General features: G+C 45.9%; 1 protein-coding gene across 2 annotated transcripts in view; it reads left to right on the top strand.

Annotated features, from left to right (window-relative positions):
- The window catches only part of CDK5RAP2 (CDK5 regulatory subunit associated protein 2), a 71,572-nt gene extending 69,289 nt beyond the window's left edge, over nt 1-2,283 (top strand). For both annotated transcript variants that reach the window (XM_082068097.1, XM_082068098.1), the window contains 2 exons: nt 1,256-1,302; nt 2,158-2,283. In XM_082068097.1, the coding sequence (XP_081924223.1) occupies nt 1,256-1,302; nt 2,158-2,217 (107 nt within the window). In that variant the 3' untranslated portion in view covers nt 2,218-2,283. The remainder of the gene's footprint in view (nt 1-1,255; nt 1,303-2,157) is intronic.
- Nucleotides 2,284-24,387: the final 22,104 nt, after the last annotated feature.

Raw genomic sequence — 24,387 nt, 5'->3', positions numbered from 1 at the left:
AAAGCCACTCCGCTGAGAATATTCAGGTTCCCTCCGTTATTTAGTTGAGTGTTCGTAAATACATTTCGAGGCAGAGACTGGAACATTCTTGCGGCTCAGAGTCTTCTGTGCGCTTTCTCTGGCGAGAGAACTCGTTGCTTATAAACCTCAGCTGAACCTCTGAACATGTAACAATGCAGTGCCAAATTGCAGTAATCTGCCAAGGGTGTAATTATCGCATGACAGCTATACCCTTGGAGTTGTTGGGTTCTCATTATTGTAATGAAAAATCTTTATTATGGCTAAATTGTTTATTTTTTGAGACTGGAATGTTAAATTGGTGCTTGTGAATGGTATTTTGCAGCAGTTATGGAGCTGACACAGATTAGAGAATCACATATTTAACCTGACATTTCTAAATATCAGTTTTCCTTAGTAGCATCCCCTCCTCCGTACGCGGGTCTCACGCTGTCCCCACGGGGACGGACAAGCTGGATGAAGAGAGGAAACTTGGAACCTTCCAGAGCAAGCCCTGACGTGATTTCCCCATAGCAAATACAGCTTGTTTTGTCCTTGAACTGCTGAAGGATCTGGCCAATTTGTTTGCCATCTGGCCTTTTCCCAGCCCATCATCCCCCCATAACCTCTTCACGGCACAATTTTTCTCCCCCTCCTGCTAACAGTTCCCCCAGCCCGAGTGGGCTCCCAAATTGTAGTTAGATCATGTACCATCTCACCTTGAAATGAACAGAAAGTCTTTTGATGACTTACATCAAGGGAACCTGGTCATGGGTATCACAGGGGGCTGTTGAGATCTGTGCTGGTCGATATGGGGATGAGCTGTGCGTGTTTTCACATTTCTCATTCTTGGTATGGTAGAAAAACTTTGAAAACTCTTCCCCGCTATTTAGATTTGAAAAGCAGATTATGTGCTAGACAGAACATAGGAGTTGGCATTTTGGGGTGGCACAGCTTCGGACCTGAGCAACTCCTGCTCTGCCCAAACTCTGCTTGTACAGCATTTCCTAATTTGGGGCTGTTTCACGTTGTTTTTGTACACCAGGCTGAGCTTCTGAGCAGGACTCGGGGCTGAAGAGCAGCTCTGGAGCTTGGTAAGAAGGCTGAAGCGGTGGTAGGGGCTGCAGGTCATTGCCTGAGCGCTGCCCATCATGCAGACCCGAGTTCAGACATTATTTAATATTTAGTCTCAGGACTTGAATACAGAGAATATAGAAAGACGGCGCAATATTCTTTTTAATCTCCTCTTTCTTTCCAGTGGTTTTAACTCACGATGTCTTGAAGAAAGCTAGAGGAAACCTGGAAGTAAGTAACCTTTAATTCCTTGGTATATATTCATTAGAAATATTCATTGCTGTGTCAGTAGTATTTTGCAGAATTAGTCCGATTTGCTTTAGGTTTGCCACCTAATCAAGTCTGGCTGACAGCAGGTTAGTATGATAAATATTCTGCAATATTTGAAGTTTCAATTAGAGTTTTATGACTGATCAGGTAAACAGCTAAATCTGCTCCTTTCTGATGCTTTCCCTAGATTAATAGTCATGTCTGTCATCATCCTCAAGCAGTTTATTTTCAGCAGATCGTAGTCCAATGACCTGTTTACTGAATAAGTTCACAAAAGGCACCCTTATTTAACACCTGTGTATGTGTTAATAACTGGTGGTGCTCTTTTAAAAATACAGACCCAACAGGCCAAGCTTTTGCAAACAGCTATTTGCTAATGTGATGTAATAAATTAGTTTGAGTGTTTAAGTAATTGCTGTTCAGCTTTGATTTCTCCCAGAAGCTTCAGACTTTACTTCCAGAAGGATGTAACACACTTCTTGACTCCTATATCCCAACCCTCTCCTCACACCACTCCACTCAGTACATTTCCCAGACCCTCCTTAAATTTCCTTCAAAAAAAACCCCTTTTCTGCAAATCTTCTCCCTCCCTTCACCAGCAAAACGTGGAACAGCTGCTGTGCTACCCGAGTTAAAGTGACGACATTAAAAAGTCTTTCTGCTTACAGAAGTCTTATTGCTTAAATTTGAAGACCTGCTGAACGCAGAAGCTCCTATTTGCAGATGCTTTTGCAGCATTAATGGCTCGGGGGTAGGGACAAATAGTGTGTGTTTGAAGTACTGTAAAATAGTAATAATCACTGCTTTTCTATCCAGGTGCCAGCAGCTGAGAATCAAAAATCACCTACCTATACCAGCAAAAAGAGGATTCTCTGAAGGAGAAAGTTCTGCTGATACAAACCAGTCCTGTGGTTGTTGTTTGCTTCTTTCTGCCTTAATATTTATTGATGTAAAAATGTTTGTTCAGCTCTTTTAATGGAATCAGCCTTTGACCAAAAAAAAAAAAAAAAAAACAAAAGAGAAATCTTTTGGTAAATAACTTATTTAACATTTTCTGTAATGTAAAAGATGGGTTTTAATATTTATTAGAGAAGCAAGGTACTGGAGGTAGTAAAGAAAAATCCAGATTTTTTAAGTTGTCTCATTTGAAATTTTATATTTGTATCTGTCATGTTATAAAACTATTTGTTGTTGCAGTCAAACAGGTCCTGAAATAATCAAGAACGTGATCCAAATTGTTTATCGGCTGCTAAAAGAATGTAGGTTAAAAAAAAATCCTGCCAGCTGTCATTGTTTTATAGCAATATGAGAAATGTTCAATATTTTAAAGCATTTTAAACATACCTGGAAGGTTGTTCTGGAAGCTGCCGGATGCTGAGCTTTCTCTTTGCCCTGTTAGAAACTGAGACTGCTGTTAGGTCTGAAAATATGACTTAGAATCAGGCAATTAAAATGAAGAACAGTCACAAATGTGTTGGTGTTATTTTGTTCGGAACATCAGACCTTGAGCACTTATTGAACAAAGGAGCCACATTACAATGTTGGTTTCTTGAGTTCAGATGAAATGAACCCAATCCTTACCAGCTGCATATGGGGTGGGGAAGCCCTGGAAAGTCAAAAACCATTTTGCTGTTGGCAAAACGTGAATGTCACCCGTGTCCCAGACCTGTGCTGAGCAAAAGGCCACTTGAGCAACACAGCCAAACAGGTTTGAAATCTATTTTTCTGCTAGAATATTTGAAAAATGTTTCTCAAATTTCAATAAATCTTTTACAACGGGTTTTTATCTCCCATGTTGATACATATAACAGCGATACTTTGTCAAGGCCAGAGAATAACAGCATCAAACCTGCCCATTGTGTCCCACTCATCCCGCCTTTGCAGTGGTGTCTCAGGTTTGAGCACTTGGTTTTGCAGCCGAGCTGAGGGCCTGCAACTGGGAAAATAACTTAATTTCACCCTAACACAACCAGAATTTAAAGTCGTTTGTTGGTTACAAAAGTAGATTTTATGGCTTCTAAATTGCAGCTTGATATTTACTAATTGGAGCAGCTGCATCCTCCCTTTGGGCAGACCCGCGCTCCTAAATTCTGGGTGGGTGCCAGTACAAGAGCCACGCACCACACAGGTCACACTTGTTTAGTGGGATGGTCTGTCAGATTGTGACAACAACGTAAAGCCGTGCGCTGTCAGTGTGTCCCTGCCAGGACCTGCCTGCACACGTTGACGACAAGGGACCTTCTCTTAAGCATGAAAATGTATTTAATGGGACGTCCCACAGCCTCACCGGGGGTGTCCTGCTCTGAGAAACGTCACCTGCCTTGGAGCCCCCAACCTCCCACCCTTACCTGGGTTGGTCTGAACCTCCCCTTGAGTTCTGGCTGCACCTCCAGTCCTCTGAAGGAAATTAGAGCCCAAGAACAAACCCTTGCTGTCTTTAGCCGGCAGCAGGGGGAGGCAAATTCATTTGTCTGGAGTAGAGAAAAAAAGCCAGAAAGAAAAATCAAAAAAGTTAAAAATAAACTTTGCAAATTGGAAAAGGGGGAGGCAAGGGAAGAGCATGCAGTCGAACTTGTTCTTCAGTCTCTTCACACATTATTGTCCTCACAGCTCACTAAAAACGTCAAGTTAATTTTACTAAGTAGCTAAATTATAGACACTCAGATGTAATCAGAATCTGCTATACATTTCAACTTTTAAAATTAATCATCCTACGTTTTTGAGTTATAACACCTGAAGGAAACAGCTGTACATCTATATATAGTACACCCCTGTCTCTTGGTCTTGTTGCAGCCTTTTCACCCCCTACACCATCTGTACTTACAAATTAATTAATGTTTTCTCCCCCTTCCTGAGCTGATTTGCCACTTCCCTCTTAGCAGTCCCTGCTGGGCCCTCTCAGAGCTCTTGTCCTGACCCTTTTTCCTCCCAATCAGCTCCGATTGCTGCACCCATTTCCCAGCAGAGGATGCGCTGGCGCTGGGCAGGTCAAGGGGACGCGTTCGCTCTGGAGATTTGGTTAACAGGGAGAAAAAAAGCACCATGGTATATCATTACCTCTTTAAAAACAGATGATCCTACGAGATCAAAGTATTTCATCTTAATGAGAAGTGCCTCTTAAACACACACAATTTACTGGGCCGGTTTAAAAAGAATTAAACTAAAAAAAGCTTAGCAGATGGAGAGCTGCAGAAGACAAAGCTCATGGAGTGTTAAACTTTGTTCCCATTAAACAAAATTAAATTTCCTTTAAAAATAATTATGCGGGAGAAAAATAAGCAGCGTAAGCAAAGGGAATTAAAGGAGGGGGCTCATTTGCTTAGTGAGCTCCTGCCTGTACTTTCATTACACGCACAAGGTGATTTGAAACGAGACAGAGCGGTTCAGGAACGAACACTGGGGTAAGTGGGGAGACCTGCGGGTCTGTCGGCTTTACCTGTGACCTTGAGCCTCTGTTCTGGGGGGGCAGAGCACAGGTTGTGCTCCTTCTGTAGGACGCTGAAAGCCTGTTCAGAATAAGGGAAAAATAAATAAAATAAAAAATAAATTAAAAACAAAAAGAAAACAAGGCTTTTTCCCTCTCTTTAGGCCCACTGCAACATGCAGGGCTACACCAGAATAAGGGAAATAGTGCCACGGGGGCAGAGCAGTGTTAGATACACCCCAGTAGCCCTGAGCCCCCACCCCTCCGGGCAGCACAGCTGGATGTGGCGGCTCCAGCCTGAGAACACGATGTAATTACCTCTGCCGAACAGAACAAACACAAATAATATTAAAAAAAATATCACAGGTGGTCACTTGTATTAAAAATAAATCGATGCTAATGCATTCAAGCGGTTAAAAACAAAAGTGCAGCAGAGCTGGGTGGTATTTTAATCTCGACTAAAGGTGCCAGTTCCATTTTTGTGAGGGAGCCGGTAAAGGTTTGTGGGATCCCATGTGCTGAGAGGGGTTTCGCAAGGGTCCTGGGAGGGGACGGGGTTGTTGTGGGGACGGGCAGAGCTGTGCCCTGGAGAACCGAGCCCAGGGCAGTTCACACTCTTCCCATTCTGCATTTATCCTGATCACTCCTGAACTAGACAGAAAGCAAATCCTGCCATCCCTTCCAAATCCAACAGAAATGACAATATGGGAAGAAAACATATAAAAAGGAAGTGGCAACACCCTTCGTAATTCTATCGATACCAAAATCCTGATTTTAAAGCAACCAAACCTGACCCCTGGTCACAAGCTGAGTGACACTGCGGGTCCCCAGGGCTTTTCCACCCTGGGCAGGTGTGGGCTGAGGGTTAAAGCCTGAGCCTGGGAGCAGCCGCCTGGCTTTGCTGTGAGCAAGGTCAAACCACCCAGAGCAAATGTGCCCCTGCTCCTGCACTTATTAAAGCCCTTCAGATACACCCAGCAACTGCTTCTAGGAGGCTTTTCACAGCTTTTTTGCACCCCTGCGTGCAGGTTCTGCTGCTGGTCAAGCGCTCCTGGCCTCTGGCCGAGGCAATGCAGCCGAGCACAGCGTTGCACCAGGGACGCTCTGACCGGGCCCCGCAGGCCAATAAATGCCAACATCAACCCTCCTGTACCAGCAGCGCACCCTGCAGAGCCTGGTCTCGTTTGCCGTAACAACCTGGAAATAAGCTACTTGAAGAGCACAGATACCCCGCATTCACTTCTCCCCCGGCTCTCCCTTCCTGACCTGGTCCATCTCCACACCTTGGCTCCCCAGGTCCATTTTTGAGCCTTTCTGGCAGAGCCACTAGATGGCAAAAGCAGGTTGTTCTGGCAGCGACGCGGGGCTGGGAGTGGGGCCGGACCGAGCTGCGCAGAGCCCAGCGCGTCCCCGCAGCTGCGGATCCTCCAGCACGAAGCCGCTTCCCTGGGTTTGCGCTCCTGCCCGTCTTGCACCTCTTCTGCCCACAGCAAGCTGAAATAAACCCAAAACAAACCCTTTTTGCTACTAAAAGGCCTGTTTGTTTTTTTTTTCTCCCCACCACAAAGTTCGACATCACGCTGGATTCACAATCGAGCATCTGGGTTTCAACGCTGGGCACCGACCACAGCGCATCGCTCCGGAGGGAACCGCTCTCAGGGAAGGGCAGGGGGCTGCTGCTGCCTCCCCTGCAGCGCATAATTCCAATGTAGCAGGGGGTGAAGCACGGGGAAGGAGCTTGGTCACTTACTTTATGCCTTTTTGCAGAGATAAAGGCTGTAGCATGTGTTTGCAGCAAATAGCCTTGCGGGAGGAGAGGCTGCAGCCTCCGGCTTCTCTGAAATGCAAAGCAGCAGCTGCGACAGCCAAGGCTGCTCCTGGGCTGGCGACATCGAGGAAACAAGAAAGATTTCAAGTCACTTTAGTGGCCCCTTTCCCACCTTTCTGTCCTGTTCCTCACCATCCTCCCACACATCACATCTAGGTTTGGCACCGCTTGATCCCATCTCCAGAGAAGCAGCACAACATCGGAATTCAAGCATCGGCACAGAGTTGCAACACATCTTTGCAAACCAGAAAAATCAAAAGTGATAAATAAATCACAAGTAGCCCATTTTCCTACATATCTACCCTAGGAAGTCACTCTAATAAAGCTCCCAACAACACAAATCCAGCACTCAGCCCCGCTGGGCTCTCCCCGTCCATCCAGATGCTTTGGTACCCGCAGCCGCCCCTGCCCCATCCTGCGCTCAGACCCGCTGCTCCGCACCCAGCAACCACATCACCTTTATCTTTAATTCTTGAACTGACCCCTCCTGAGAAAAGCTCTGCATGCCTATTTTTTATGCGTTTATCTTGTCATTTCTTTAGAAAGATACTTGTTACAGTATTTTTTCCTCTCCTTCCCCCCAGCCCCGCCATCTGAGGAATCTACTTGGGTAATTTGTTGAAGCGGGTTGCTGGGACATGCATTATGCATGAGATGCAATCTTTATTTTCTGCACTCCGCTGTTTGCATTCTCAAACAGGGACGGCATCGCGTGCCCGCACGCAAAACGAACATTAGCAGCTCAAAAAACAAAATGCCCATTTATTTAAAGGAAAGCAAAAAACCCCACCCTCCGCTCTTTCAAGCTGTTGTAGCTGGGGTTGCTCAGAGCAGCTGAACAGCAAGAGCAGTCAAATTGTTCCCACTTGTACTCTGGTGTTGAACAAACTGGCTCAGAGCTGCTGTGTTCAGCGGGACACAAACAGCCGGCGCTGACGGCATCGACTGTGCAACATCACCAAACACAGCAAAGGGGGCACGTGCCCTCTCCTGGGAGGAGGCTCGCTCTCTGCATCCCTCCTGGTATCTACACATATATACATACACACATATATGCATGTACACGTGCATTTTTAAGCCCATTCTTGCTGCTAGAGACAGTTAAATCTGTATTAGCCACTCCTGTGCATGTGTTTTGTGCTACAACAGCTTTCCAAGCACGGCATGGGGTCAAACCCCAAAGGGCGCTTTCACCAAGGCTTTGAGCCTTTATGACCTTATTAATCCACCTTTTCCCCTAACACACCCCCCTTTCCCGTCTCTGGGTCCCCGACTCCTTGGCCGGTGGCACCGGGAGCAGATGGTTTGCTGCACACTGGGGATGTGGCACGAGCTGGTGACACCGGTGGGTCAAACAACTAAGGACACAAATGACTAAGGACACACACTGCTAAGCATTGTGTCAGAAGCCTTCGGGTTAAATGCATAAAGCAGAAACACACGAAAAGAAAAGATACAAAAAATTCACAGGTCACCAAAACCACACGCCCCCCTCCCCCCCCGCCCTGTATTTCATGCCTGGAGGTCAGCTTGTATTATTTTAGAGCAATAAGATGCATACCTCATTTTAAAGTTCATTTCAAAGGCAGTTGTGACACTGCTGTTGCCCTCAGCACCTCTGTCACCTCCCTTGCATGGGGACATGTTGGGCAACGGGGGTTTCGCCTCCACTGGGTCACCAGCACCCGAGGAGAGATGAACCTCCTGCCCTGCAGCGGCTTGAAATGGCTGGAGGAGAAAACGAAGGACAAGAAACCAGGTCTGTTAATCCCAAGAAGAGCACGAGGAGTGGAGGAGAATCAGAAAGTGGCCCCTGAGAAGGAATAAAGGGGGAAAATAATGTCAGAGAATGAATAAGAAGGAGAGAAAGAGGACATGTGGAAAGGGAAAAGGAACAGAATACAATGGAGACTGGGATGTAAGGCAAATTATTTTTGATTCTTTGGCTTAAGGGCTAATTTATTACAGTGGTAAATCATGCTTAGGACAGGTAATACAACGGCCAGAGCCTGGACATTATTTAGACAGTGTAATCATGATATTAATGCTCAGAAAAGAGGAAAATCTTAACTGCCTACAGACCACGTCTCCCTCTTTACAGTCTCCCCTTCTGCTCAGCCTGAAGAAATGCAGCACTTTCCCAGAGCCATGGGGCTCATGCGGGGGCAGAAAGGTGGTGTGGAAAGGCACAGGGTGGGCTTTCCTTATTTTAACATCCCACCCTGAGCTGGGCTCAGGCTGCAATGCCACGTTTTCCTCTCTCCCTGCCCCTCTGCGTCAGTGCTGGGGATGCGCCACCCACACATTAACCTGGCAGCTGCTCATGCACCCACCACGGTAGATAGAAAGATGTAAAAATATATATATATTTTAAAATACACAAAAACCAACAAGCAAACATATATGCTAGCTGGTACATGTCCCCCACACACACACAGGTGAAGGGGAAGATGGGGACACAAGAGCTTCAGCTGTGATTTCTGAGGTAGAGATTGGCTCTATAAACCAACTAGGTGAGGCCGAGCCTCTCATCACACCTCCACAGCCTAACTTGGTTGACAGTAGAAAATCTTTATGCTATATAAAGATGGTGTATAGATATACATAGAAATAAACTTCCTAGGGGTTAGGAAAGGTGAGATGGTTCGTTACAGACACCAAGAAGCGCAGGAGCCGCCCCGTCCCCACATCCTCCATCCACTCCTGGTTCAGCAGGGTGGAGCACATAGAACCAGCAGTTCATTAAGGTTTCATTAAGATATCTGTGCTTCACAGGGCCAGCACAACTCTGAGAAATCCCACCCTGACACTTTGCCCGGCTCTGCACCAGCCGTGGGGCTGCCACGTCCACCCATTGCCGCCTCCCGCCCCGGCTGCAGTTGGACCTGGGCTGAGCATCCATAGCTCCTGCAAGATGCAGGTGTCCAGTGCTCAGCTCCAAACCTGCTGGCCCTCGAGGCCGCAAGCGATGTTGGCAGCCTTGAAAAACGATGTAAAAGACATGAAAAAACCAACCTGCTTTGCCTCAAGTCATCAGAGCAAATTTCGCATTCTCCAGCAGTCACGTAATATGAAATCAAATAACTCCATTGTGCGCTGACGCTGCTGCCAATAGGCGAGGCAAATTCTCTGCTTCCCCCGAGCACAACTGGAGCCCATTTGCTCTTGGTTTCCCCCCAGTGTCACTTGCCATGAAATCCATACCGTGATCCCAAGGCAAACAGCTACCCCAGCATCCTTTTGCGGCGCAGCAGGAACTCTCAGGTCCCACAGCCCTTCCCATATTCATCCCTGAAGGCATGAGAAAAATGGAAAGAGAGATTGTACCATCCCACCAACCCATCCTCGTCTTTCCCGTGCACACACTGGTGCTCTGACAGTCTCCACCATTATTCCGCTTGCCTAAAGCCACAGCAGGACATTTTTTTTGTAGATGGGAATATATTCAAGGAATGTGTTTACTTATATCCCATAAAAGCACAATAAACTTATCTCCAGACATTACATTAAAGAAATACTGTGATTTTAAAAGTTACTTTGTTCTAAAACTCCTCCAGGCAAAAAAGATAATAAAAAAAAAATAGCAAGCCACCGGTGGTTAAAGGAAAAAAAGAACCATGCGGTTATAATTTCACTCAACGGTCCATCCCTAACAGAGCAGCACACAAAATGCACATGCGGAATGATAAGTTAAAATATCTTGGAGAAAGCTGTTAATTTACAGCACGGTAAACAAGGGTTGATGGGGAGAGTGAAGGTGTTTTACAGCACGGTTCATGTTATTGAGTCCACTAGATGTCAGATTGGCACTTGGGAGCCCAAGGTGGTTTGAAATGCGGTACAGATTGTCTCGCGTTTGATCTTCTAAACCTGTCTCCATCCATCATCGTCAGCAACTGTCAAGATAACAGGGGACAAGTTTTGATTGGAGCCTGATTGGTTTTTGGTGGTGTAAAGGCAGAGATGCATATGGTCCCGAAACCTGACATTTCTACTTCTTCTGCTGGAAAAATGTGACCTTATGCAGAAACAGGGCTAACTTCCACTCTAAAACCCATTTGTCTGATGGAATTCAGCCTGCAGAACAGGAAGGATATTTGTATTTACATGCGCTTGAATGCAGGCTGGCATGCACCCACTCCTTGATTGGTTTTAGTTACATCTGATGACAAATGCAGCGAGAAAGATCAATATGAAGGGAGTTAGCCTGGTAACCTCCACCGACGGTGCAGAATTGACACTGAGACTTGACACAGGGAAACTGAGAAACAGCATGAAAATTTTATGCCATCAGAGCAGCTTTGTAATGATCTGCTTTCCGGGGGCCTTCAAGGTCTCTTGCATCGTGCTGATTTTCCCCCTGGGCTGCACTTTGAGGAGCGATTTTGCAGCTCCTGGTTGGGTTTGTCAGCAGGGCTGACCTGTCCCCGGGAGACCTCTCAGCCGCAACCTCAGCAAGACCAATCATAGAATCATTTTGATTGAAAGAGACCTTCAAGATCATCAAGTCCAACCACTCCCGCACCCCTGGCGCTACCCTGTGTCCCTGAGAACCTCATCTCCATGTCTTTAAAACCCCTCCAGGAATGGTGACTCTGGGCAGCCTGTGAGTGATGGCAACAGGATTTGGCTCAAGACTTCACAGTAATATGGTGCTGATTGCAGATTTTACCAGCATGAGCTTGCGAGGCGATTGCTTTCCGTACAAGTGCCAGTAAAATACTTATACCACACTATTAAATGGCCTATATATGCCACATCACTCTTCTGTAAAATATTTCATCAAGTGTTTTAAATTTTTCTGTCATCTTTTCCCCTTGTACCCCGTGGCTGTAAAACCAGGCTGGGCTTCACAAGCGGGAGCTCAGCTGAGCAGAGCTTGCTGGGAGGGGGAAGCCGCCTTCACTTCTTCACTTATCCCATGGTCTTAAAAAAAAGCCGTGAAAGCATGAAATGGAGTCAAATTACACAATGTGATCTCCCGTGTAAAAAATATGCAATCTAAAAGAATCCCATAATTCCTCTTGAGCCTGATAGTGAAAGCCTAGATTCACAGCTTATGGCTGGTAAAGCCTTTGACTTCGCTGGTCTCACAGCACAAGGCAAAGGATGCTCCTGCCAAATTTGAATTTTAAGTCTATTTTTACTGAAGATTCCCAAGGACCGATTCGAACACGTGTGCATCTAGAAACAGGAGGACCCATCTCCAGCAGTGATGGGAACTATTTACAAAACATCGGGAAAACAGACCAAAAAGACTCCCCAAACCAGCCCAATGCTGAGACGCAGCAATCCAGCTGATTTCTTCCCAGCATTCATCACATGAACACATAATTTTTGAAGAATATCAGAATGAAAAACCCCAGCCCACCTTAAGGTCAGTCAAAGCAATGTGGCTTGTTCCTGAGGGATAATGAATGAATTAACATTAGGACAAAATCTGTTTGCTTAGCATAAACCTCGGCCAGGATGTTTTCCTGATGGCAAGGGAAAAGATTAACATGTGATCACTCCAAAAATCTCTCTAAAAATGGAAACAGTACAGGGCTGGCAATGAGGATAACGCAGCTGTGCATTAGACAGTCCCTATAATTCCCTGGCACCCCCACAACCACCTCTGCAGCGGTGGTGACATTAAACCCGCCCGGACCCCTCACCTGCGTCACCTGCAGGGGTTTGGGGTGACAGAGGGCAAAGGGGGGACACAATCCTGCCCAGAAAGCTTCTGAATACACAGGACAGTGGCACGAGTCAAAGAGGTTTAGCTCTTGACTGAACTTTCTGGTCAGGAGGACAGACACACAGACACCAGACTGTCCTGTGGTCCACGTGCAACACAACCAGGGCCACCCAGAGCATCACCTGCAGATGTGAGCGACGCAGGTGTCCCACCAAGCATCCCCCCTCACACCTTCACACCCCCCCGGTCTGTATTGCCTGAAGTTAAAACATATCTTTGCCAAATTCTGCCATTTGGCATATTTGCCAAATTGCCATATCTATGCCAATTTCAAAACACTTCCATTTTCCAACCTCGGACTGCTGCTCCTAGCATCTTGCTTTATTTATTTTTGGGTCCCTTCAGGAACTGACACAGTTGAGAGAGCAGAGAAATTAAACTGTGCAGGATTGCCTCCTGCATTGATAGACTCAGATTCTTATTCACACTGAGACTTAAAAAAAACCCAGCAAGTCACTGGAATCTCTCTTTGCTCAGAAATCTGTATTCCATTAACACTGGCATCAGGCACAATGTAAACCAAAAGAAAGAGAAAGCCAGACCAGGGCATGGCTAGAAAACAGAGACAGAGTAAATTAGCCTACTCAGTGTGCAAAGTGAACAGAGAACTTTGACTCAAATTATCCTGATGGAAGGAACAGTCAAGCCCTCCTTGCAGCTGCAATAGAACCCTATGGCCAAGAGGGTCCATGTGAATTTGTTTCAGAGATAAGAAGGAGCCAAAGCCCAGGGAGCATCACTTTCTTGCAATGGTCAGCTGGAAAACACATGCACCACACTTGGCAAAACAAGAGTCGAGAGCACCCTGACAGAAACCCACCACGCACTGACATCTGAAGGAAAAGTGGTAAGCAAAAAAGTGACAATAATCCCATTATACCGTGACAAAAAGTTGGTTTCTGGCCCTCAGAGGGAAGTGGAAAGCAGAGCAGGGTCCATCTAGACCTGGCGGGACAGCAGCTCCCATGTGGCAGTGGTTACGGGGCTGGGGTGGCTCAGCACCAGGAGGGGCTGCAGGAGCATCCCCAGACAGGAGCAGGACAAACCTGCTCAGCAGTGGTGCCTGGGGAGGCCTTTTGGCAAAGCGAAATGGATGTCCCCCACCTTGTTTCATCCAGGAGCCAGAGCCAACCATCCTCTGGATGCTGGAACCCTGGATGAGCACGATCAGAAAACTTCAGGCAGGCAGGTGGCAAACCAGGAGAACGGGTAATGATTTGGCTGTGCACAGCTACTGAGTGCGCTCAGCCAGCCCCCCTGAAAGCAACGGGCCCCCCTGCATTTCCCCACCTGTTAGTCCATGTCAGTACAAGCATCAGCGCAGGGGAGGACGGTGCTTATCTGAGTGCTGGTCCACGTGGTGCTTGGCACAACAGGAGCTCAGCATCGCCAACAGGTAATTATCGGTGCACCACCGCGGCAGCAGACGGGACGTAGCGCCGGGACCCCAGGCAGGTCGTGGTCCTCACACCAGAGCGGTGACTTGTGGGGGCCAACTGACACTCGCTGTACAAAGTGCCCCTTGGTTTCTCAGCGTGATGCTCTAGGTTTAAAGGGTCACGCCACCAGCTCTGGCACTAATGAAGAACAATCTCCCATGGATTTGTGTCTTAGGGCAAACGGTAAGATCTGATTGAAGCTCTTCCCACAGCCGGGACGTTCAGCCTTTCTCACATGGATGTGTTTGGATCTAATGAATGAGCTTGTGGGGCTGTTCTTTCTTCAGCTAAGGCATGAATATTATACCTTTCTGCAGCATGACTCTGTTTCAACAGCATTGATAGGATGTAATGATACAAAACGTCTGCACAGCAAGGTGCAGAGCAAAGGAAGGAGGTTGCAGTGGTAGGGAGAAGGGAGAAGAAAGAATTTTAAGATGTGGGAGAGCAGCACAGGGGCACCCTCAGTGCCATTGCTGGATTCTAGTCTAAGTAATTTTAAAGCTAAAACAAGATATCTGTTTGTAGAAGTGCACCACGATTCGTTCATATGCATTAATGAAAACATACTTGGGACATCGCTGTCAGATTGAGTTGAAATTCAGAAAAGCAATTAAGGTCTGTGTACATACACATAGGGATTGATCATGTCAGCCTGTTTCCTAAAGACATCTGACTGTAAAAGATATTATATTAAAGAAAAAACCAAACCCAAAACCAAACGATGACAGCAAAAGCCCCCACATTCCCCCAGGGTATTGCAGAGCGCACCGTCCCTGTTGACAAATTCCCTCCATTTGCAGCCCCTAAGGCTTATGGCACTTGGATGCAGTTCTGCATGGGGCTGAGCTTCTCCAGAAGGGAGAGGAGGAAAGAAACGCTGCAAATCCCCGATGGGCTCCTGCAGGCCCTGCGGGAGCCCTGCCAGGGACCAGCCAGAGCATGACTGGCACACAGGCCAAATGGCACCGTTTGTTGTGGTCCACACAGGCAGAGCTGATGATGTGATGCATGCAGGGATCTTTCCAGCTGGAGGTATTTTAAACACACAGAAAATAATGTTGGAATCATAAGACTGCAATCTTTAAATTATATTCAAAAAAGATGCTCAAGGCATATATCATTGAATTATGAACAGCTTTGGCAGCTTTATTGATGATGTTGAATCTGGTTGACAGATGCATTTACACTGCATAAGCATTTGAGATGCTAGAGTAATTGCTTATTAGTCTTGTTGTGAGGCAAAACACCAGATTGAAATAAATAGGAGCTCATGAACACAGAATTTTGCTGCCTCTTTGATTATTTTTTCAAGCTAACCATCTGCTAAGCATCTGGGATTCTTAGAATCCAAGATCCATACCACACACAGGTGGGAATTAAAAAATACAAATAGAAGGAGCTTAAGAACCCAAACAAACTATAATATAAAATTGTCCAGAATGACTAAGGAGTTTCTTTCCTAGCTCGCATACAAATGTAGGAAGTTCAGCTCTTAACCTACACACCAAGCAGATGCACAACCAAGCTACTGTGTCCATGTCCTGCTCTTGTGCTCTTCAAGACATGCCAGGGCCAAAAAATGGTGTGTATCGTACCCCAAGGTGGGGCATGGAGGGTCTGCAGAGAAGCAGCCAAGCAGGGTACGTGGCAGCCATGGTTCTTGACACAATGAGACACACCAAGAGAATCCAAACTCCCCTGAGCTCACCAGAAAACCTTCCAGGGCTCTCTAGGGCTTTGCTTGCTAGAATTTTGGTAGACAATGTAGGACTTCAGGTTGTCCCCATCCCTGTGCTGTGTGGCCTGAAGACTGGGGGGGGGCAGCATCGGGTCTGTCCGAGCCGCAGTCTCAGTGGAGGAGTCGCAACCCCCACAATAAACAGAAAATAATGATCTGAAGTCCAAAACTCAAGCAGGACAAATTCAGGAGTCAGAATGATGTTTGCTCCGCAGTTTATTGCGGCCTGTGGGATGGCAGGCTTGATAAGAACATAAAATTGATATTTGAATTTTCCCCAGCTGCCATTGCACTTGATGCTGAGAACATGAGTTAATAAAAACAGCCAGTTAAATAACTGTCAAACTCTAGCAAATACCCATAAAGCAAATGTTCTTTTAAAAAAGCAAATTAGACATGCATTTTTCTCCATGAAAAAGTGCAATTAGAGAAGCTTTATAACTAATATTTGTTTTTGCTTCTGAAATATTAAGGATCTTTCCTAAACATAGCACAGTGAAGGGTTTCAATTAATCTCCTTTGAACACACACATTCAGGTGTGTAAAAAGGAAAAAGAAGAAAGAATGATTTGCACATCACAATCTATCATCTCCAAAAAAGCTGTAAACAGTATCTTAGAGAGCGGAGTTTGTGTGACAAATTTGAGATTAGGCGGATTCCGATCTAAAAATTAAATTGCTTATCAGAGAAATAATATTAGAGTAAAATAAATTAGAATCTCTACTGAAGACTCTAAAAGTAATTTTTAAAATTAATTAGAATCAAAAAGATGGATCTCAAAGGATAGGACAACTCTAATTTAGACAGACGGTAATTAATTCCTTATTTCAGAAATTCATTAACAGGCTGTAAGAGCAAATCTTTCCTTTGCTGGAGTTAAGCTCCAGAGAGAAAGATTCATCTGGAAAGGGGAGATGGGAACTCCCCTGTGTGCGGGGCACAGGGGCAGCAGCTGCCTAAGGGGGGTCGCAGTGATTTATTTTGGGGTCCCCTGGGGTTTGGACCCCCAGCTGGTCACGTTCCCGGCTGGGTAGGGAAGAGGCTGCAAGCACAGAGGAGAAGCTGAACGACAGCCCTTGCCAGGATTTGTGGAAAATAAATAAAACCACGAAACATTGCGTTTATTTCTTGTGAAAAGCAGCACAACGTGCAGCCCATCTCCAGTTCTTGGCTTCCCCGTCTTGTTTCACCCTCACCAAGCTCCTGACTGACCAGCACAAATCCCACCCCAGGTCCTCAGGCCCCAGTGTGGAGACCAAAAACCTAGAGATTTGAGGGAGTTCTACCATAAAACCTCGGTGCGCAGCAACAAGGAACTGAGCTTAGAGCAGACGAGTTTCCATCTTATTTCTCTGCTCCTACCTAAAGCCAAGGGACATCTTTAATCGCTCTAAAAAATAAACAACCCCACCCAACTGGCAGAGCAATATCCATGAAGAAAATAACTTGTGCACCTCCGTAGACTTAGCACATGAATTTTTATCGCTGATAAATAAATGCCCTGGCAGCCTGGGCTGCTGCCAGACCCCCCCGAGCGGATTCACAACCGCCACTCCGCTCTGCAACCCTTTGGAGATGCCAAAGCTCAATGCTGGTCCTTGCCAGAGAGCGCACTCAGCTAGCTGGCATCTGGATTCCTTTGATAACTGGTCAGGCTTGGAGCTCATCCTCCGAGCTGGAGGGTTTGTCGTGGGGAGGATAAGCAGAGCACGAGTCTGCTGCTTGGACCCAACTGGAGAGAAGCCCAAACCTAAATCCTTATATCTGAGAAGACCTGAGCTCTGGATCCGAGGAGCAACCTGCTGGCCTGCCCATCTGCAAGGGATGCTGCCCAAGTCCCAGGTCCACTGTGCGGTGGGATGCAGAGCCATAAATATGGATTAAACCCTTCAGTCTGAACACTTTGGGCTGAGAACTGTCACCTACTCCATGGCAGCAGTGGTTCTGGGCTTTGCTGGCTTCTTGGCCCCACTGCAATAGAAAGGATTAAATGGACATTTCTCCAGGGAAGGAAACTTGTGACCTGTGCAGTGCATGGACAGATGGTTCCCAAGATCTTCATCCAGACACCAGAGGGACGAGATAGAAATGCAACAGGATTAGCTAGCGCTGATTGCAAAATAATCTTCCTCTGTACCTTAACTCATGGTCCCCAGGTCCTAACGGGAGAAGCAGCTTCCCAGGAGGACAATGGATCCCATGGCATTTGGGACCAAAAAGCAGCCACACAACATGACATAAATATATATGTAGAGAGAGAGCAAAATATGCTTAGTACGAGTTCCCACGTTTTGCTCACACTTCTCTGCCACAAGCTTAAGGGCGAGTTCACTCCTCACCATGGTTCATTTAAGCCCAGTTTTGTTCTGCAGGAACTGAGGGAGCTACCCAAAAGCTGAAACCAGCCCCCATGCTGCATTTGAGCCTGTAGTTCCTTTTCCCTAAGTCACAAGTCAGCCTAAACCTCCTCGTTGGAAAATGCAAGTTGCTCCGGGTTGCAGAGCGCTCAGCTCTGAGCGCAGCACCCCAGGTCTCCAGAAAATAGAGATAATTAGTGGCTACCTCTGAAAAATTAATTTAAGTGACAGGCTGTGAAGCTGTTAAAAATCAACAGGCATGTGAAAACTGACTTAAAATAAAAGGACTATTTTTGTTTCTCTCACAGAGAGCTATGGCTACCTTGAAAATCCTTGCTCAATCTAAAAAAAAAAAATTGAAAAATAAATAAATTACAGTTACTGGGTCAAACAGCTGATTAAAAAAGAAAGTAAAGGAAGTATATGTTTTCTCTCACTGTTTTTCTCTGAAGTTTCCTGGGCTGTTTGAGCTGTAGGCAGTCACATTAGCACAGACTGGTAATGGTGCATGATACAAAGCACTAAACCCAGGGAGTTTTGGGTGGCACAGTCTCATCTGCACAGCACTACATGTTTGAAGAAAGGTTTGTACACTAGATAGCTTCTTTTCCTTTCCCTTGGTCATATCAGTATGTTAAAAAAGTCATATTAACTTCCCCACAAGACTAGTCTCGTTTCTGTCTGTAGAGAACCATAGCAGCAGAGAGCCATTTATATCTCAAATACACCACCAGCCATAGAAGGAGCCCATTTCAAACACGATTTAGATATGTTTCACTATCAGTCTCCTGTGATGCCAACCCAGGCTCTGCAGCATCTCGACCCCTGATGCACCGAGCAGTGTCGGGGCCGCCATGGCACCTTCCTTCTCCTCCTTCTGCCAGCTGCTCCACTCAGTTTTCTCCCTGACGAGCACTTGAACGTGGTGTTGTGGGCAGCTGCCTTTACAGCTCAGTGAATCAAACGTTCTGCCCGCCGCCGCGTTGTCTCTTTGATTTACCATGTGAAAAATGCCTGGAAATTGTTTGGTTTGCTGTCATTATAACCCAAGGATATTAAATTTACATCAACTCAGCAACGAGAGCACAGCAAAGGAAATGAAACATTCCCTCCAGAGCGAGGAAGGGACGCGCATCCCTTCGAACACACGGTACGGGTTTGGATCTCTGCTTTTCCTTCTGCCTCATCGCCAGCTCCCGGGCTGAGCACAAACAGCTCGGTTTTCCTTGGAGAAGAGACTTGGACAGAGCAGAAGAGATGATGCTGGAGATGCCTTTATCCCACATCTCTTCCAAGCCCTGCGTGCCCTGAGATCGAAGGCACCAGCCCCCATCCAGCCCCACGCTGCATCTGCTGGCACAGCTGGCATCTGCCACTGCGCTTGCTGTCTCGTACAATCACAGAATAGTTTGGGTTGGAAGGGACCCTCAAAGCTCACCCAGTGCCACCCCTGCCGTGAGCAGGGACATCTTCACCAGCTCAGGTTGCTCAGAGCCCCGTCCAGCCTGGCCTGGGATGTCTCCAGGGGTGGTTCATCAACCGCCTCTCTGGGCAACCTGGGACAGGCTCTTACTGCCCTTGTTGTAAAAAAAATACGTAGAGCCATGATTCACTGGCTGGTTCCTCATCCACAACCTGTGGGGAAACACCTGTCCAAGCACAAAGAGCTGCAAGTGGTCAGTCATTCTCCACCATGGCCACACACACTCCAAGCCGCTGCCACATCAAGAGTCTCCCCGTTCTCTTTGCAAATCCCCAGGGAGCCTCTTAGCTGCCTCCTAATCATCAAGAGTTCTCTGGATCCCCATCTTGATAACAAAAAGCATTTCCACTTCAGTGTAAGCTCCTTATCTCACCGAAGAGTGTGCTCAATGTTTCTTATCCCATTACCAAATATGAAGAACTCACATTCATCCACCTACCAGAAGGATAATTTTGGTGTATTTACAGCTTTGTTACTTGAGTGTCTCCCTCCCTCCCATCCACCTTTCCCTGATTGTTGATAAACACGGAAATCTATTCCCCTCCTAGCAAGGGGAACAGGAAATCTTTTATCCTCTCCCGATAAATGGTAATAAGCTTCTTATCCTCTTACCAATAACTGAGCGCGTCGCATATCCTGTATCAGACACACTAGGGTTAGGGTTGTTTGTATTACGTGGAGAGATTTTGTAAAATGGCAAATAAAAGGCATATCATTTTGTTCTTTTATCTGAAACTTCCTTCTAGGAGGGAAGGCAGAGTTGTTTAGAAGTGGATTTAATTGGGTATTATTCAGTATCAGGTTGAGGCAAGTTCTCTTGTCTCCCACAAAGAACTTCTGCACTAATTTGTTCCTGCTCGTGGATGAAAGGTCATTGTGCTGACTAGGAAGTTAAGTAAACAAAATTAGCATCTAATTTAAGAGACTTCTTATTCCCTCTGGTGTAAATTAGTGTAAAAATTAGCAAGACTTTCAGTTGCTTCTGTTTTCTGCATTCAAAATGCATCAGTTCCTTGAATTTAATGGTGTGGAGCCTTATTATTTCTTTATTTATGCAATTGCATATATATGGGTGGTGAGATGGAAGGGACTGAATATATCAGCCTCAGAAGTGAAAGACGTTCAAGGTTAGCAAAAGCAGGACAGAAGAGGTCACAGCAGCACAGACACACGGACACTGAGGACTAACAACTCTCTACTCACAGATGGGAAAACATTTTTAAAAAGTGAACGTGGCCCTTAGCTGTAAAATTCAGTGCCACACAATAACCCAGGGCAAAGCAAACCCACTGTTAGTACAAGGGCTAACAGGGTGCTTCATTCAAAGTTGGGGGGGGGGTGCTTTTTTGATGTTGTTTTTGTTTATTTGAAATAAAGAATGGTCTCTCTCAGGTGTTCATATTACATTCAAATCACTCTGAGTACTCTCCAGAGATGAAAGAAAAGAAGCCACTGCTTGGATTAACGTTAAAAACCCAACAAATATGTTCCAGAAGCAAGTTCCTGATAAGTTGCTCATTAAAAAAGCTTTAAACTTCTTCCAAATCATCTATTATTGATTATTGCTGCCCATTCGAATAAATAGCCTGATGCTACTGCAGCTTTGCCTGATGAGCTTAACTTTGTACTGCATTCATGAAAAGAAGCCCATACAGGGACAGAGGGCTGAAAAAATAAACATGTTAGAAAACAACCTCAGAAGGATGGCAATAGAGGTTTATTTTTTCTACCCTGCTGGGCAGAACAGCCTTCCAAAGTGGCAATCCGTCCTGGGGAGGGAGGAGGAGCTGAGCTGGTAGGTAAGGAGCGTTAAATATAGGAGAGATTTTGTAATGGCTTTTAAGTGAAAGAAGGTAGATTTAGATTAGCTATTAAGAAGAAATTCTTTACTGTGAAGGTGGTGAGGCCCTGGCACAGGCTGCCCAGAGAAGCTGTGGATGCCCCATCCCTGGGAGTGTTCAAGGGCAGGTTGGATGGGGCTTTGAGCAACCTGGTCTAGTGGAATGTGTCTCTGCCCATGGTAGGGGGGTTGGAACTAGATGATCTTTAAGCTCCCTTCCAACCCAAACCATTCTATTAAATCAGGATTGGCTGCAAATATTGGCAAGAGATGCTGGTGATTTGCTATTTTTGTCCCCCTGCACCTGACCTTCTAGAGAAACCCACTGTGGTCCCATGGCACCAACCCCATAGAAGAGTTTCTCCTCTGGAGTTACACTGGCTGCAGCACTGCCCAGGGATGCTCTGGCTCCATCAGAGCCGTGAGCTTCCCCAAGGACAAATGTTGTGCAAAGGGAGCAAAATCAGCTCCCCCAGACAGCCTCATGGAGGTTAGGGCTACACTTGTTTCCAGTGAGGTCCTCCTACTATAGTATTTTTAATCTTACAAGCTACTAATTTGGATGTTGATTTTGCACTGTGCAGTTCAAACATATTTCCACTTTAATTGGTAAAACTCAGTCCCCAGACCCCAAAGAGAGGTGCAGCATTTTCAACCAAGCTCATCATTTTGAATCTGCAGTTGCTTGTTAAACCAAAAAGATGTGGAACTGAGAGCAATATGTTAAAGTTAATAACATGAATATTAATTCCCTAAAGAGCTATGGAATATATCTATTCTACCAGCTAAGCAAAGGTAACACTCCTCCAACCCCATAAGAGGAACACAGGCACTGAAGTGATAGTTTGCATTTCTTACCGACTCAGTTTAAAATGTGAGCAGAAACGCTTGTTTTGTTGTTAACAAGAGAGCAGCTATTGCAGTTGCCATGAAGGGTTTGCTACAGGAGAGGTTTGGGACCTCCCAGGTTTGGCTGGGCAGGCCAGGGGAGGACCACTGATCCCTGATGTCAGAGCAGAGCTGAGAGACAGCCCACAAACTGAAATTTGGATATTCCCAATATCACACTTGTCAGAAATCAGACAGCTACTGGCAAACCCTTCAGCCTGAGCACTCAGGTCTGGTTTGTGTGCCACCAGCTCCTTTGCTCTCTTTACACAACAAATCCTGGACTCCAAAACCTGGACCTCTTCCTCCAGCAGAACCACACCACCAACTCTTTCCTCTGTCTGCAGAGGCAGCACTTTGTGGGAATACCAAATTTCACTGTCTTGTTAGGCATGTGATAAAAATGCTAGCCTCCTCAGACTTAAATAAAGACTTAGTTTCTGGGTACAACTAGGTGTAGAGACAGAGTAAGCAGGGAAGTGTTGCTCTACTAAAAGAGATCTCTGGGAACTCCAGGCCCCCAGGCACCTCTAGGCACAGGTGGCAGCTGAACAGGGGTTTCAGACAATCACCTCAAGGAAACTGGTATATAAATCCTTCCAAATCATCCTTGTTTCTTCCCACATGGGGTCACACATCCAGAGATACCATACAAGTTATTTCAGGTGCAAAAAACAAACCCAAATTTGTCTTCTCCCATGGGAGAAGCAACCTCTCAGCTTGCTGAAATATTTTCCTGTGTTGCCCAGATCACACTTGGATCCAGCAGCCCCCTCTAATGGGTCTGGCCTTGATCCCACCTGAGCCAGGACTTCTTAGTGTAGCCATTTCCCTCATTATTGTATTTTTCCTTGCACTTCATCAGTCAAAAGCAGCACTGGGGAAGAAGAGAAGTTCAAAGCATGTCACAAAAGTGACCTCTTACAAAAATGTCAGTAGACCTTGCAGGCAAAAGACAGTTTGTGACTGCTGTGGCCACAATGTCTTACAAAAACAGAGATTAAAAGCACAGCTGAAAAAAAAATTAGCAAGAAATCCATTAAGCATATGTTGGGTACAAGCCAATAAACACATAAACAACAACAATTGCTAGTTAACCACTGGCAAGAACTTTCTACAAGCTGCAGGTACTAGGCACAAATTGACAATAATCAGGTTTAATGGGTTTGGTTTACAGTCTCACTGGTTTGCACATTTTATCATTTTCTGCAATATTACTCAGTAAAATAAAGCCTCTCTGTACTTGCAAATCTGTTGGGTTGGGAGAGTCCCAGATGTTGGAGGAGTTGTAGTCAACAGAGGTCCCCAGGGACTGGGAATTTTGGTTCTGTTATAATGCTGAGGCCTCAGGCACAGTGTGCAGAGTGCAATAACAAGGATGAAATCTGGATCCAAACCAGAAGTGATAACTAACAGAAGTACTTAAGTCCAAGGGAGTAAACTCAAACTTTTATTTCCATTCAGATGGAAAGCCCTTTGCACTGGAAAAACGCAAGAGGTTTCATACAGACAGATATTTAAAACACAGCGACTATATTTTCAGCATAAAGTCGAAGCTCTGCTTCCATTGGACTAGAAACAGAAACAAATAAAGCTCATTTGGAGAAAAACACAGCAACCTTTTAGCTCAGGCTCTGAAAGAGGCCACTCAAACCAAGACAAGCTCGAGCCGAGATCTCCAGAGCAGCTGTGTGCATTTGCAGCTTTCCTCCAAAAACCACACAGAAACCAGACAGCATGACTGCCCATTCCCAGTGGGGAGTGGAACCCTCATTCCACTTCCCATGAGTGTAGCAGAGCTCTGGGTATCACTGCAGAGATGCACACGTATGAACAGCCCAGGGGCACCATATAGCTCGTGGTAAGCAAAGCTTAGAGAACACACCATAAGAACAGGAGGCAATACCACAGAGAATAATAATAATAATTATTATTATTATGCATTTATATTGTACCATAAGTTCAATTTGCATTTTGCAAACGAAGATCAGAGACTCCATCTGACCCAGAGTCAGTATAGGGCAGAACATGTGAGCAAAACAAAATACCAGCGTAAAAGCAGCTGGGAGAGGAACTTGGAAGAAAAGAGAGAGGACCAAGTATGCGGTAGAACCAGGCTTAGTAAGAGCTTTTAAATTATTTACTTGTGTTATCAGGATGTGTTGCACAGTTTTGCAAAGTGCACGTGAACACCTTCAGCTCCCCGATGAGGAAGCAGAAAGCATTGACATGATTTACCTGTTTCCATGAGCCAAGGCAGAGTTTCAGGTAGGTCCTTGCTCCAGGCCAACCACAGTAGCCATAA

This window comes from Streptopelia decaocto (assembly GCF_964273445.1).
Source record: "Streptopelia decaocto genome assembly, chromosome: 17".
Lineage (NCBI taxonomy): Eukaryota > Metazoa > Chordata > Aves > Columbiformes > Columbidae > Streptopelia > Streptopelia decaocto.
Note: the sequence above shows the minus strand (reverse complement) of the source record. Positions and strands in the feature narration are given on the sequence as shown.